The sequence below is a fragment of the Borostomias antarcticus genome (assembly GCF_949987555.1).
Source record: "Borostomias antarcticus genome assembly, chromosome: 9".
In the NCBI taxonomy this organism is placed as follows: Eukaryota; Metazoa; Chordata; class Actinopteri; order Stomiiformes; family Stomiidae; genus Borostomias; species Borostomias antarcticus.
The window spans coordinates 19,973,256-19,984,466 of record NC_140242.1 but is presented as its reverse complement, the minus strand read 5'-3'; the positions used below and the strand labels follow the sequence as shown (position 1 = coordinate 19,984,466).

The 11,211-nt window shown below is 45.0% G+C and overlaps 2 protein-coding genes across 4 annotated transcripts in view; one reads left to right on the top strand and one right to left on the bottom strand.

The window, feature by feature from the left end:
• The window catches only part of gabpa (GA binding protein transcription factor subunit alpha), a 6,726-nt gene extending 4,914 nt beyond the window's left edge, over positions 1-1,812 (bottom strand). Inside the window, exon 1 of one of the 2 annotated variants that reach the window (XM_084443578.1) lies at positions 1,690-1,812. The gene's annotated coding sequence lies outside the window, so the exon portion shown is untranslated. Of the gene's footprint in view, positions 1-1,042; positions 1,206-1,689 lie in introns of those variants that run through there. The other variant, XM_084443579.1, reaches the window with a different exon arrangement.
• A 627-nt stretch (positions 1,813-2,439) lies between these two features.
• Positions 2,440-11,211, top strand: LOC311312770 (splicing factor U2AF 26 kDa subunit-like). Of its 2 annotated transcripts, none has more exons than XM_084442770.1 (8): positions 2,440-2,489; positions 2,934-3,021; positions 5,509-5,575; positions 7,964-8,013; positions 8,579-8,677; positions 9,357-9,490; positions 9,845-9,937; positions 10,743-11,211. In XM_084442770.1, the coding sequence occupies exons 1-8, from the start codon at positions 2,446-2,448 to the stop codon at positions 10,897-10,899; spliced, it is 732 nt and encodes a 243-aa protein (XP_084298896.1). In that variant the 5' UTR covers positions 2,440-2,445; the 3' UTR covers positions 10,900-11,211. The 2 variants fall into 2 exon arrangements, with proteins under 2 accessions (XP_084298896.1, XP_084298895.1); XM_084442769.1 differs by lacking the exons at positions 2,440-2,489; positions 2,934-3,021 and adding exons at positions 3,245-5,404; positions 7,047-7,113.

Here is an 11,211-nt window from a genome sequence, read left to right as displayed (position 1 = left end):
TCAAACATGAAAATGGAAGTATGAGTATGAAGATTTAAACAACGTATCTTCCAATAGAAAAATCTGGATCTAGTAAGAGCATACACCATACAAATACAATATCCCTGAAACTGGAAATATATGCCGTTTCGTGTAATTGACAATCAATGTTTGAATTTGTTAAATGTGTGGAACTGTGTATTCCTACACATCATGTATATTGCTGGTAGAGGAATCAACACAATTGTATCATTGGACACTGTATCTCATAGCCATTCTCTATTGGAAACAGTATTGCATCTCATAGGCATTATCTATACCTACAAAAGCTATTACATATGTGTGAATGAGGAAGGATTGTACTAACAGGTCGGTCCATCTTAACTATACAGACACACACACAGACAGCTACATCAGATGGCTCTAGTGTTTAACAGCCTCGATTTTTCATTGGGCGTCTAAGACTTTAGTGTGAGCTCAAAGTACTAATACTGGGCCACTCGAGGGCGAGGCCTCGCCAATGTACAGGCCTTGCAATAGGCCACTAGTTGACAATTCTATACTTTACTCGAAATAACTAAGCAAACGCTACTGTCAGAAATATTTCGGGGGTGTAGCGACTGTAATGTGTTTTATAAGCGTAGCATAGCTGTGCATCGTTTATGAAAATACGACCGACAACCAAGACAGAATCGGTCGGAGATATCTAGGAGGGGCAAGACACGCGCCACATGAGCTCGGAACTCATATCACTGTATTTGACAATAAACAGACATTTTCGCCAAATTACTTATTTCAATTTCGATTAAAAATCACTGACAAAGTTAGAATCTCGAAAACTTTAAAACGGAAATGGAATAAACGGAAACAAAACAGCATAGGGGCAAATGGAAAGGAGCCGGAAATCCTGGCTAAGTTTACAGCGTTGAACGCAAGACTTCCGAGAGCTGTCAGGGGAAATACCTGCTTAATTTGCTCCTCCAAAACAGAACAAAAATACAGAATACGGCGGTCTATAACTTAAAGGAATTTCAATTTATCTTTAACTAAAAGTATAACGTACCGAAGCGTCGAAAAACTGGACAACTGGAGACAACCCCTCGCCGTTTGCACCGACCTGACTGCTTTCATCTGACCAGCTAGCTATGCTAACGTTACAACCTGCTAGCGGTAGCTACAGCCCCAGCCTGCTAGCAGGACTAGTACGTCGCTGTGGAAGTGTGGACATTGATTATGGGTGGATTACTCTGTGTAAATGCTTAGGCTTAATAGCGTTGTCAATCATGTTGCACGACATTGGTCCAACAAGTATCTGGCTAACATTAGCGAACATTAGGCTAGCTAACGATTCATGACCTTTTTTGAGAAGTAACGTTAGATGACCAACTTTTTGTTATTTTGGGTATTATTAGCAGAGATGTGAGCCAACACATTACCAACTGCCTATTGCTAACGTCATTTTGTGAGTGTGTTGCTGGGAGTTTAAATAACTTACGGAGCATAGCTTTTCTAATTGGCTAGTTAGCTAACTTAACTAAATAGCATCTCTGTGTTAGCTAGCTATAACTTTAGTGCTAGCTAGCCAGGCAACCATTTGTTCGATACGAAACAGCGGGAAGATTGACGAGGCACAATACACACTTATAATCAGACCTATGAGCCCGTCTGTTACTAATGCCATACCTATATTCATAATACAGACTAACATACCTCTTAGATTAAACTTTCAAAGCTCCAAAATTGTGGATTTATGAATCCCGTTGAGAAGCCAGTAGCTAAGCTTAGCTAGGCCAGCCTTCGAGTCGAATTTATGCAAGTTTTTGGTCAACACAAGGGGGCGGGGACTAGGGTTAGAGGAGTTTTGCTACTATGATGTCCTTAAAAATATGTTTGGTTGGGGTCCAATTTGAGACCCCTCGCTGTACTGCCTGTGCCATAATATTGATAACTTTTGTGCATAGATAATGTTCATTTTGGTCAATTGTTGATGTGAAGACTATGCATCTGTTTACCCACATGTTTTTCACGAGTTCCATTGATTGACAGTCGACTTGATCAATCCTCAAATGTTTTATTTGATAGGCCCTACCTAGCTAGTTATATCTTTATTCCTTGAAATCTGTTTCCACAGCTGAAGTGACTTGCCTTACTGAAGCTCGTATTACAATAGGCTAGGCCCATGTGATAAAGACAACGTATGTATCATGTCTACTGGGGTTTGGGGCAATTTAATAAAGCATGGGTTAACTTGATACACACCTGTCTCCCAGTGTTTATTTACGGTACAAAACCATCATAATATGGTTAACTGACAACTGAACATCGCTTATGGAGAAAGGCTAGCGCAGCCTGTGTTTTCAGGAACTCTAGTCAGAGGTCTTGTGAAGAGGGGAACATCCTAGAAATCTGTAGACTGCAACGCTACTTAACACCGGAAGTGTTTGTAGCGTGTGAGGTTAACAGAAAATGGCGGAGTACCTGGCGTCCATCTTCGGCACAGAGAAAGATAAGTGAGTAAAATGTTCACATTAACTTACTATATTGATACAAAACCAAAATGTACAGTACAGTAGATGAACTTAACCCTGAATGTTAGCAAATGCTGAACACTGCATTTGAGCATATTCACGCTGCAAACCAAGCGGCAATTCTCCCGAGTGCTAGCTATTCTAAGCTAGCTAACGTTAGCTAGCTACTAGTGTGACTGCATGGGCTAGGAGGCGCGCGTGATACGATTTGAACGGGCGACCGCTGCATTGTGGTGCAACGTAGCAAACTAGTAAATACCTTATTTTATTTAGTAATCCCTATTCTGGTCTATTTTTGCATGTTCGAATTGTGAAACAAGATCCACCACAAGTAGCTTGGCGCATTCCAACGGATTGTGCGCAACGCTGTCTCATTCATGCTCTCTTTACCAACAACAATGAATGCACCGTTCCTCTCCACAATAGGGTCAACTGCTCTTTCTACTTCAAAATTGGTGCATGCCGCCATGGGGATCGCTGCTCTAGACTTCACAACAAGCCAACCTTCAGTCAGGTAAGTGTGTCTAGCTACCACTGCACGATTTCCAATTGTTACATTATAACATGCTATGAAAACCGTCTTTGCTTTAGTGGTACGCCATCGTGTGTAGAGACTATGCAACAGATGGGGACTTTCTCATGCTATGGCTGTACTCAAAGAAATACAATTATGCCCACCAGTTTAATTGACTGTTCATATTGGGTATATTGAATATTTGGCCTACCTGTAATATGTGTATGTTAAACTCCTTCTCCCACCATGTTAGTCATAATCCACAGTCTAGAACTCACTGTGGACCAGTGCTGGAGCTGTATGGCACACTGTAACTGCAGATTACGATTTAAAGTCTCTAGGTTGCCAATTCAATTCTTCGGAGAGACCCTGGTTGGAGAGACCCTGGACGTGCATGTGCAATGTTGTGTTTGTACTTTGATTTGGTGCCATTCACTGGTGCACGTCTGTATTGCTTCCACCCTAGCTTGCTGGGTTCCATGCAATCTCACGTCCTCTGGTATATAAACACGCGACCACCTCTCATGAACACAAAAAAACTGAAAAGCTAGCTATTTTATACTGAATGGGTTTAACTTAAATGCAGCTAGGTTACACTTTGTGCACAGCCACTTGGCTTTGTAATATGCCTACTCTTGAGCTTAGGCAGGGGAAGACAAATGGTGTATTCAAGTACTCATTAGTCTAGTAGTCTTGCAATGCCAGACTTTGGAGACCGCCTCCGAAAGTCTGGAGACATCTCCACTGAAAAACGTTGCTAGAACAGCGCCGAAAACCAATGCTACAAATCAGAGCCACTGCCTACTTCTCCAATAGAGTGAAGGACCCGCCTTACCGGAAATGATGTCCTCCAAACAAACTGGAGTGGAGAATCAAAACAAAACATTCACTGCCGCATTAGGGAAGGGCAGCCCTAAAGAAGTTGGATTGTTCTACAATGCAGGGGTTTTTTCAGTCTCTCAAATTGTTTCCACTTTTAGCAAGGAGACCTGGACGAATGTCTTCAGTCTCTAGTTGAGCTCAGTGTTTAGAGACTGACTTGAGTGTCAATCTAGTGAGTCCCAGTTTTATAATTATTTATTTATTTTTAAATGGCATTATAGCGTTCAAGTGTCTCTGGACACATCTTCAACCAGTGTCATTGCAGCCATCTTGAAGACAGTTGTTGACAAATTGGACATCATAAGAAAGCTTTTACCTGCATTGAACTTTGCCCCAATCACATTTCTAGAGACATATGGGGGGATATCTTAGCTCTTTTTACTCTTATCTATTCTCAACTCATGCAGTCATCACTGGAGTAGAAAGTTAGAATATCACAAGCACCGAAATTATCAGATTATGGATGTCACCCTTTGCTGGTTCAAGATCATTCTATGGTCTCATAGCTCAGTCTGTGCTCATCTTGCAAGTTAAAATCTCTGACAATGGACTGTCCTCTCAGCAACACCTTTGTCTTGATGGTCCCTCTCCAGTTCGGCATCCCAGAAGAGGGAACCGTAAAAGGACTACAAACTCCCATCGTATCAAGCGTTCAAGTGTGGACTCCTCGTCTGTGTTGTTCTTGTTCCCCCTCCGGTCCAGGGATTTGTCCGTCCGTCCCCTTTTTTAGGTTATCTTGTAGCTACAGGTAGTTGGCCTGCCTTCATTTCTAGATCTCTATAGATCCAGGATTTTGGCCCTGCTTCATTCTTAGGGTTCTATAGGTCCAAGGGCTTGGTAGATTCATTTTCTAGGCTTCTATAGGTCCAGGGATTTGGCACTTCTTCATTCCTAGGTTCCCATAGGTCCAGGGATTTGGCAGATTCCTTTTCTAGGCTTCTATAGGTCCAGGGGTTTGGCCATCCTTCATTCCTAGGTTCCCATAGGTCCAGGGATTTGGCAGATTCCTTTTCTAGGCTCCTATAGGTCCAGGGATTTGGCAGATTCCTTTTCTAGGCTCCTATAGGTCCAGGGATTTGGCCATCCTTCATTCCTAGGTTTCTATAGGTCCATGGATTTGGCCGTCCTTCATTTCTAGGTTCCTATAGGTCCAGGAATTTGGCAGAGTCCTTTTCTAGGTTCCTATAGGTCCAGGGATTTGGCAGACTCCTTTTCTAGGTTCCTTTAGGTCCAGGGATTTGGCCCTCCTTCATTTCTAGGTTCCTATAGGTCCAGGGATTTGGCAGAGTCCTTTTCTAGGCTCCTAATAGGTCCAGGGATTTTGGCCTCCTTCATTCCTAGGTTTCTATAGGTCCAGTGAATCGGCCCGCCTCCTTTATACTGTAGGTCCAGGGATGTTGCCCCCTCCCCAGGTTTTTCTAGGTCCTGGGATTATATATATATTTTTTTTTATGTTTTAGCGGACGGACTAAACTGTCGTCCTCCACCTTCAACATGACCGGTGGGTAAAAACATTACTTAGTGCTAGTCTAGAATATATATATATGGGGGAGGCTGGGAATTTAGTTTGATTTTTTATACATATTTTTATTTTTCCCTCTGCAGACCATCTTGATTCAAAACATCTACCGTAACCCCCAAAACAGTGCGCAGACGGCTGACGGCTCTCACTGTAAGTCCCTCCGCTCCAGTCCTGTCGTCGGCTCCGTCCCAAATCGGCCTCTGGGCCCTAGCTTGTAATCATCTGCTGACATCCAGACAGGATTTTTATGAGGCTTAAACGATGTGGCAACAGCTCCATTTTTTCCCCTTTTAATTGACTGATTGAAATTGCCACCGCACCGCTTTTTACCCTCCCCAATCATCTCAGATCGGCAAAAAGGGTGTAGCGGTTCATTTGGGACGGGGCCACGGCCCTCTAGGTTTCCACTTTAGAGTTTCGCCTCACCCCAGTTTTTAGGCTGCTGCCAGGGCTCCGGAGGGGGGGCTCAATACAAAAGTAGGCGGTAGCTGCAGGGGTCACAACCTGGTGTAGGTGATGCCTAAACTGGCCTACTTCACCATGGTAGCCTATGGCAACGAGGTAGCTAACATCACCAGGGAGGTAGAGGGTGCAACAATTCTCCAATAAGGAAGCAGCAATTCACTGTGGTCATGACCGCTCTTGGAGTGTCTAAGGCGGACGAGAAGGACTAGTCCAGCCGCTGATGCTTATAATTAAGTCTACATTTATGATGTATTAGCTGAGCTGTTTACTAGCCCCACTGCCAGACAAGACAGACCACACAGACAGACCACACAAGGTCTTTTGAAAATGATCATCCTTGCACTCCTGCTTAAAGCCCAGCACAGGCGGGGCAAACCACTCACAGGGATACATATGTTGCAGAGAAATCTGTGTAGTGTCTGAGCATTGGTCGAACGATGAGCCTAAGGTGACGTCTATAGAGCTGATCTGACCATACCACTACTGCTCCTCAGGTTATCTGTTTCTCATGTCAGCCATTTTGTAGATGAATATGTCAGCAATGTTGAATCAAGACAGTGAGTTAAAACCTGATGTTGAGCACCAGCTAGTAAGTGATGTTGTCAAATCCATATATCAAAGTTCTGCTAGTAAGGCCGATCCACTGCCACTCTGCATCCCAGGTAAGTTGGGGCTGGTGGTCTGACTGAACAAGTATCACTGTTGTGTTTAACTTCTTTGTCTCTCTGTTGAGCGTCTCAGAATGACCGTAAACACACTTGCTGCACACATCTAGAATTTCTTAACAAAAATTCCGACACCAGTGGTGCATCCGTTGCCATCTAACATTTTGTACTGAATGTTGGCTGATCACAGAACATACATTTATTTGAATTAATTGAATATTATAACTTGTTGGATTGAATGTCATTCTGAGACTCTCACTGGTTTCCTCCAGCTCCTGCCTCTGCAGCTCAGACCAGTACAGTGGATCCTCCTAACCTCTCTTTCAGTCCTCCGCTGCCCCCTACTGTTGCTGATTGGGACACGAGCACGCAGTTATTAATCATCCTAGTTATTTATTGCGGGGGTTGGGGAGTACAGTAAATGATCCTGATTTAAATAACCTTTTAAAAAAACTGTTTGAAACTCAAAAAATGTACATTTTGTATTTCAGACTATTGCCCTCTTGAACATTTACCGTAACCCTCAAAACACTGCCCAGTCTGCTGATGGTTTGCGCTGTAAGTTTTCCAACCCCTAACGGGGACCCGTGGCCCGCCAAAACCTCTCTCTCTGTCTCTCCCTTTCCCTCTCCCTTCTATCTCTCCCCCTCTACCCCTCTCTCCATGATTTAGGCCCACACTAGCTCTAACACGCTCCTCTATGTCTAACATTGGTCCATCCTCTTAGTTCATGGCCGGTGGGAATGGCCTCTGGGCTCAGTAGATTAAACTCGGGAATAGAACACATTACAGCTGGGAGGGAACCAGACAGCGTTTGGCCAGATTTTTGTTCAGTATATAAAATGCTGCTTTGGAAATGTTTTCCGAATTGAGGAACTGCGACTGGCATTTCCCCTAAAGAGGATAGAAGCTCCCCAAGTCCCTTCTAGAGCTAAATGTAGGCCTACTCGTGTGCTAGCTGATGCACTATTTGCTCTCAGTTGCTGGTTGAGTGCCATTTGTTTGCTTTTTGCCATCTGTCGACATACAGACTTTATTACAATGTAACTGCTATTGACTCAGCTGGCCACATTCTAATAGTCTGGATACATGGTTACTGACAGAATATGAACCAGGCGTTAGTGCTTCTGAAATAGGGAACCTACAGTCTTGTTCAATAAGGACACCATGAACCCAGTTTTTAATCCATAGTCTTCTGACCTTTAAAAAAAAAAAAACTGATAATTACTAGGAATGCCCTCAACTGACTTGTGTATTCAACTATTCAAAGACTAGGCCACTGTAATTTATAAGTGCTATCTAAAACCTTACCTGTGCAGCAGTTTTGCCAGTGTTGTTGTGCTGTCCTGAGGGACGGTGTGAACTCGGGTGTGCTTTTCCCTGACGTGTTTCTCCCTCTCGCCACTAGGTGCCGTCAGCGACGTGGAGATGCAGGAGCACTACGACGAGTTCTTTGAGGTGGTCATGTGGTTCTATCTCGTCACCAGTATATCTAGTGGTTATGTAGTGCAGGGGTTCTCAACCTTTTGTAATTTAAGGCCCACTTTTGATTGTTAAAACCGTTCAGAAGACCACCTTCCCTAATGCATCCAAAAAACTAGTGGTCCGTCACTTTTCTCATCCGAGGGATGTGATTGGCGGATGTGATTGGTGTGATATTCAAACTGGTCATTGAAATTATGCATTTTAACTTGGAAAATGTGTTTGAATTATTCAGTACATTTAGATAAAAGAAAGAAAAATTACTAGCATTGTAAATTACCAAACTTTATTTCTTTTTTGTCTAACCATTTGGCAGTAGGCTACCACTGCCTCTGTGGCCCACTAGATGGCGCTCTGCGGACAACCGGTTGAGAATGGCTGATGTAGTGTATACTCGCCACAAAGCTCATGTTGTCATTCAAGACTAGCTCGGGCTGTAACCACACAGTTATCTAAAGCCTACCAAATTGCTGTGTGTGTACTGTACATTGTAGCGTTGAGTTGGTAATCACCTGTCTCTTTTGACTTGCTCTCGCTCCAGGAAGTGTTTGCCGAGATGGAGGAGAAATATGGAGAGGTGGAGGAGATGAACGTGTGTGACAACCTGGGAGACCATCTGGTGGGCAACGTCTATGTGAAGGTGCGTGAGGATTACATTAGTCATTTAGCAGACGCAATTGCATTTAACATCGGTGGTCAGTGTTCTACTACTCAACAGAACTCACAAGGGCATCTTCTTTCTAAACAAGTGACTTAAGAGCACAATCTAGTGCTAAAGCCAAAGTGCAAGAGTAGCAAAATATAAATACAATAGGTGGTTAAGAGGAAGGATCCGGGTAGTACTACTTGAAGAGGTGAGTTTTGAGCCTGCGGCGAAAAATGGGCAGCGACTCAGAGCAAAGTAGCAGAGTAGCAGAGCGCGGCGGTCGGTCGGGGGTGTAGCAGAGCGCGGCGGTCGGTCGGGGGTGTAGCAGAGCGCGGCGGTCGGTCGGGGGTGTAGCAGAGCGCGGCGGTCGGTCGGGGGTGTAGCAGAGCGCGGCGGTAGGTCGGGGGTATAGCAGAGCGCGGCGGTCGGTCGGGGGTGTAGCAGAGCCCGGCGGTCGGGAGGGGGAGTAGCAGAGCGCGGCGGTCGGTAGGGGGTGTAGCAGTGGGGAGGGGATGATGTGGCCGTGTGAGGGGGAATGAGCAACACTGACTCTACTGCTCTCACACTCACTTATAATCTGTCACTCTTGAGTTGGGAGAATAATCTCTCCACCCTCCTCTCTCTCTCTCCCCCCCTTTCCTGCGATATCTCTCTCCTGTCAACCGTCCTGCAGTTCCGTCGTGAGGAGGACGCCGAGAAGGCGGTGATGGATCTGAACAACCGCTGGTTTAACGGCCAGCCCATCCAGGCAGAGCTCTCCCCTGTTACGGACTTCAGAGAAGCCTGCTGTCGCCAGTATGAAATGGGGTCAGTGCTGAACCACGAAAAACAACCGTTCTAACTAGCTTCAAATCATTAAGCAGTGGTTTGCTATAAGGCATGATATCGGCATACATGTAGATTTGAAAATGGTGATTACTATTTGAGGACTCGTGACTCGCATGACGACACATTATTGAAGCCAAGATATAATGGTTTTTAATCGACACCTCATCTCTATTCTATGGGAGAGATTACCTTAATGTTATGGCACTCATTTTCATCTGTTGGCTTAAAGCAGACCGAAATGACTTGGAGCTCCCAGGAAACTCAGATGAACTCCTCACTGCAGTAGTGCTGCTTTTCCCACTCCTCTGATTGCAATACCGTGTTTCTCCACAGAGAGTGCACTCGAGGCGGCTTCTGTAACTTCATGCACCTGAAGCCCATCTCCAGGGAACTGAGGAGGGAGCTGTATGGACGACGCAGGAAGAGGTGCAGATTGACATAAATACACCTCTCATGTCGTTTCTATGTCTTTGATTCCGAGGTCCATGTCCGCTTTTTGAACATCTGAGGAGTAGGAGTGCTTATCAAGGTGGTTTATTTATCGTATGTACATAATACGGGTGCCACGTACAACGAAAGGACCAGGGGGCTGTTCTTCGTACATAGTGATTATAGCCTGCTAAGTTTCAGAATAAGTTATTGGGACAAACGCAGGATTTTCCATTCTCCAAAGTGAGTTTAAAGTTGAGCCAGCTATGTGTTACCAGGGCCAAGCTTAACTTGGAAGTGTCCAAGCTTACATCCAAGCTTAACTTGGACGTTAGCTGGCTAAGAACATAATTTAACTGAACATATTTCATTCTGCCCAATGAAATGACCCCCATGAAGAAGATGAATTCTGGGGAAGATGGGTGGTGAAGGGCAAAGAGAAAACAGTCCATTAACAGTTTTACCCTGGGCCTGTTTGGGTGGAGGCCATCTGCTTTGAAAAGATGTTTGCACCCCCAGAACAGATTGAAGTTGTCGATATGAAGTTCAGTCCTTTTACACAGCAGGTTCTGGAATGCAGTGTATTCAGTCAAAGTAGCCGTCTGAACTGAACTCCCACATCAACTGTTGGTAGAGGTCCACTGACGAATGATTCGGTTTCTAATTTGTCCAGTGTGTTTAAAAATTCTGTGACATCCTGCTTTAGCAGTTCTGATTATTGGACAAACATCTCCAACATGTCAGCTTCTCATTGTAAAAACCTAGACCATGATAAACCCAGTGTCTCTCTCTCCTCCTTTAGACATCGCTCCCGCTCCAGGGAACGCCGCTCTCGCTCACGGGACCGAGGCCGGGGAGGCGGAGCGGGAGGCGGAGGGGGAGGCGGAGGCGGAGGCGGGGGCGGGCGTGACCGGGAGAGACGCCGCTCCAGAGACCGAGAACGTTCTGGAAGATTCTGAACCAGAGCTACGAATTTACATCCCCACCCCCATTTTCCTGTATCTCCTCCTCCTTTATCCCTCACCCTGATCCTTCTCGTCCTCCTCTCTCCGACTGTATCCTTTTCTCACCCTCTCCTCCTTTATAGCCTACTTATCTCCTCTATCCTTCTCTCTCACTCCCATACCCTTCTCTCGTCCCCCAGGCCTTCCCCACTCACCCCCTCCTACCCAGCATAGAAAGATGCCGTTAGCAACGTAAACATTTGAAAATGTTGGATTTGTTTATTGTTCTCTTTTGATCATTTTTATTCATTGATATGACGGCTTGTC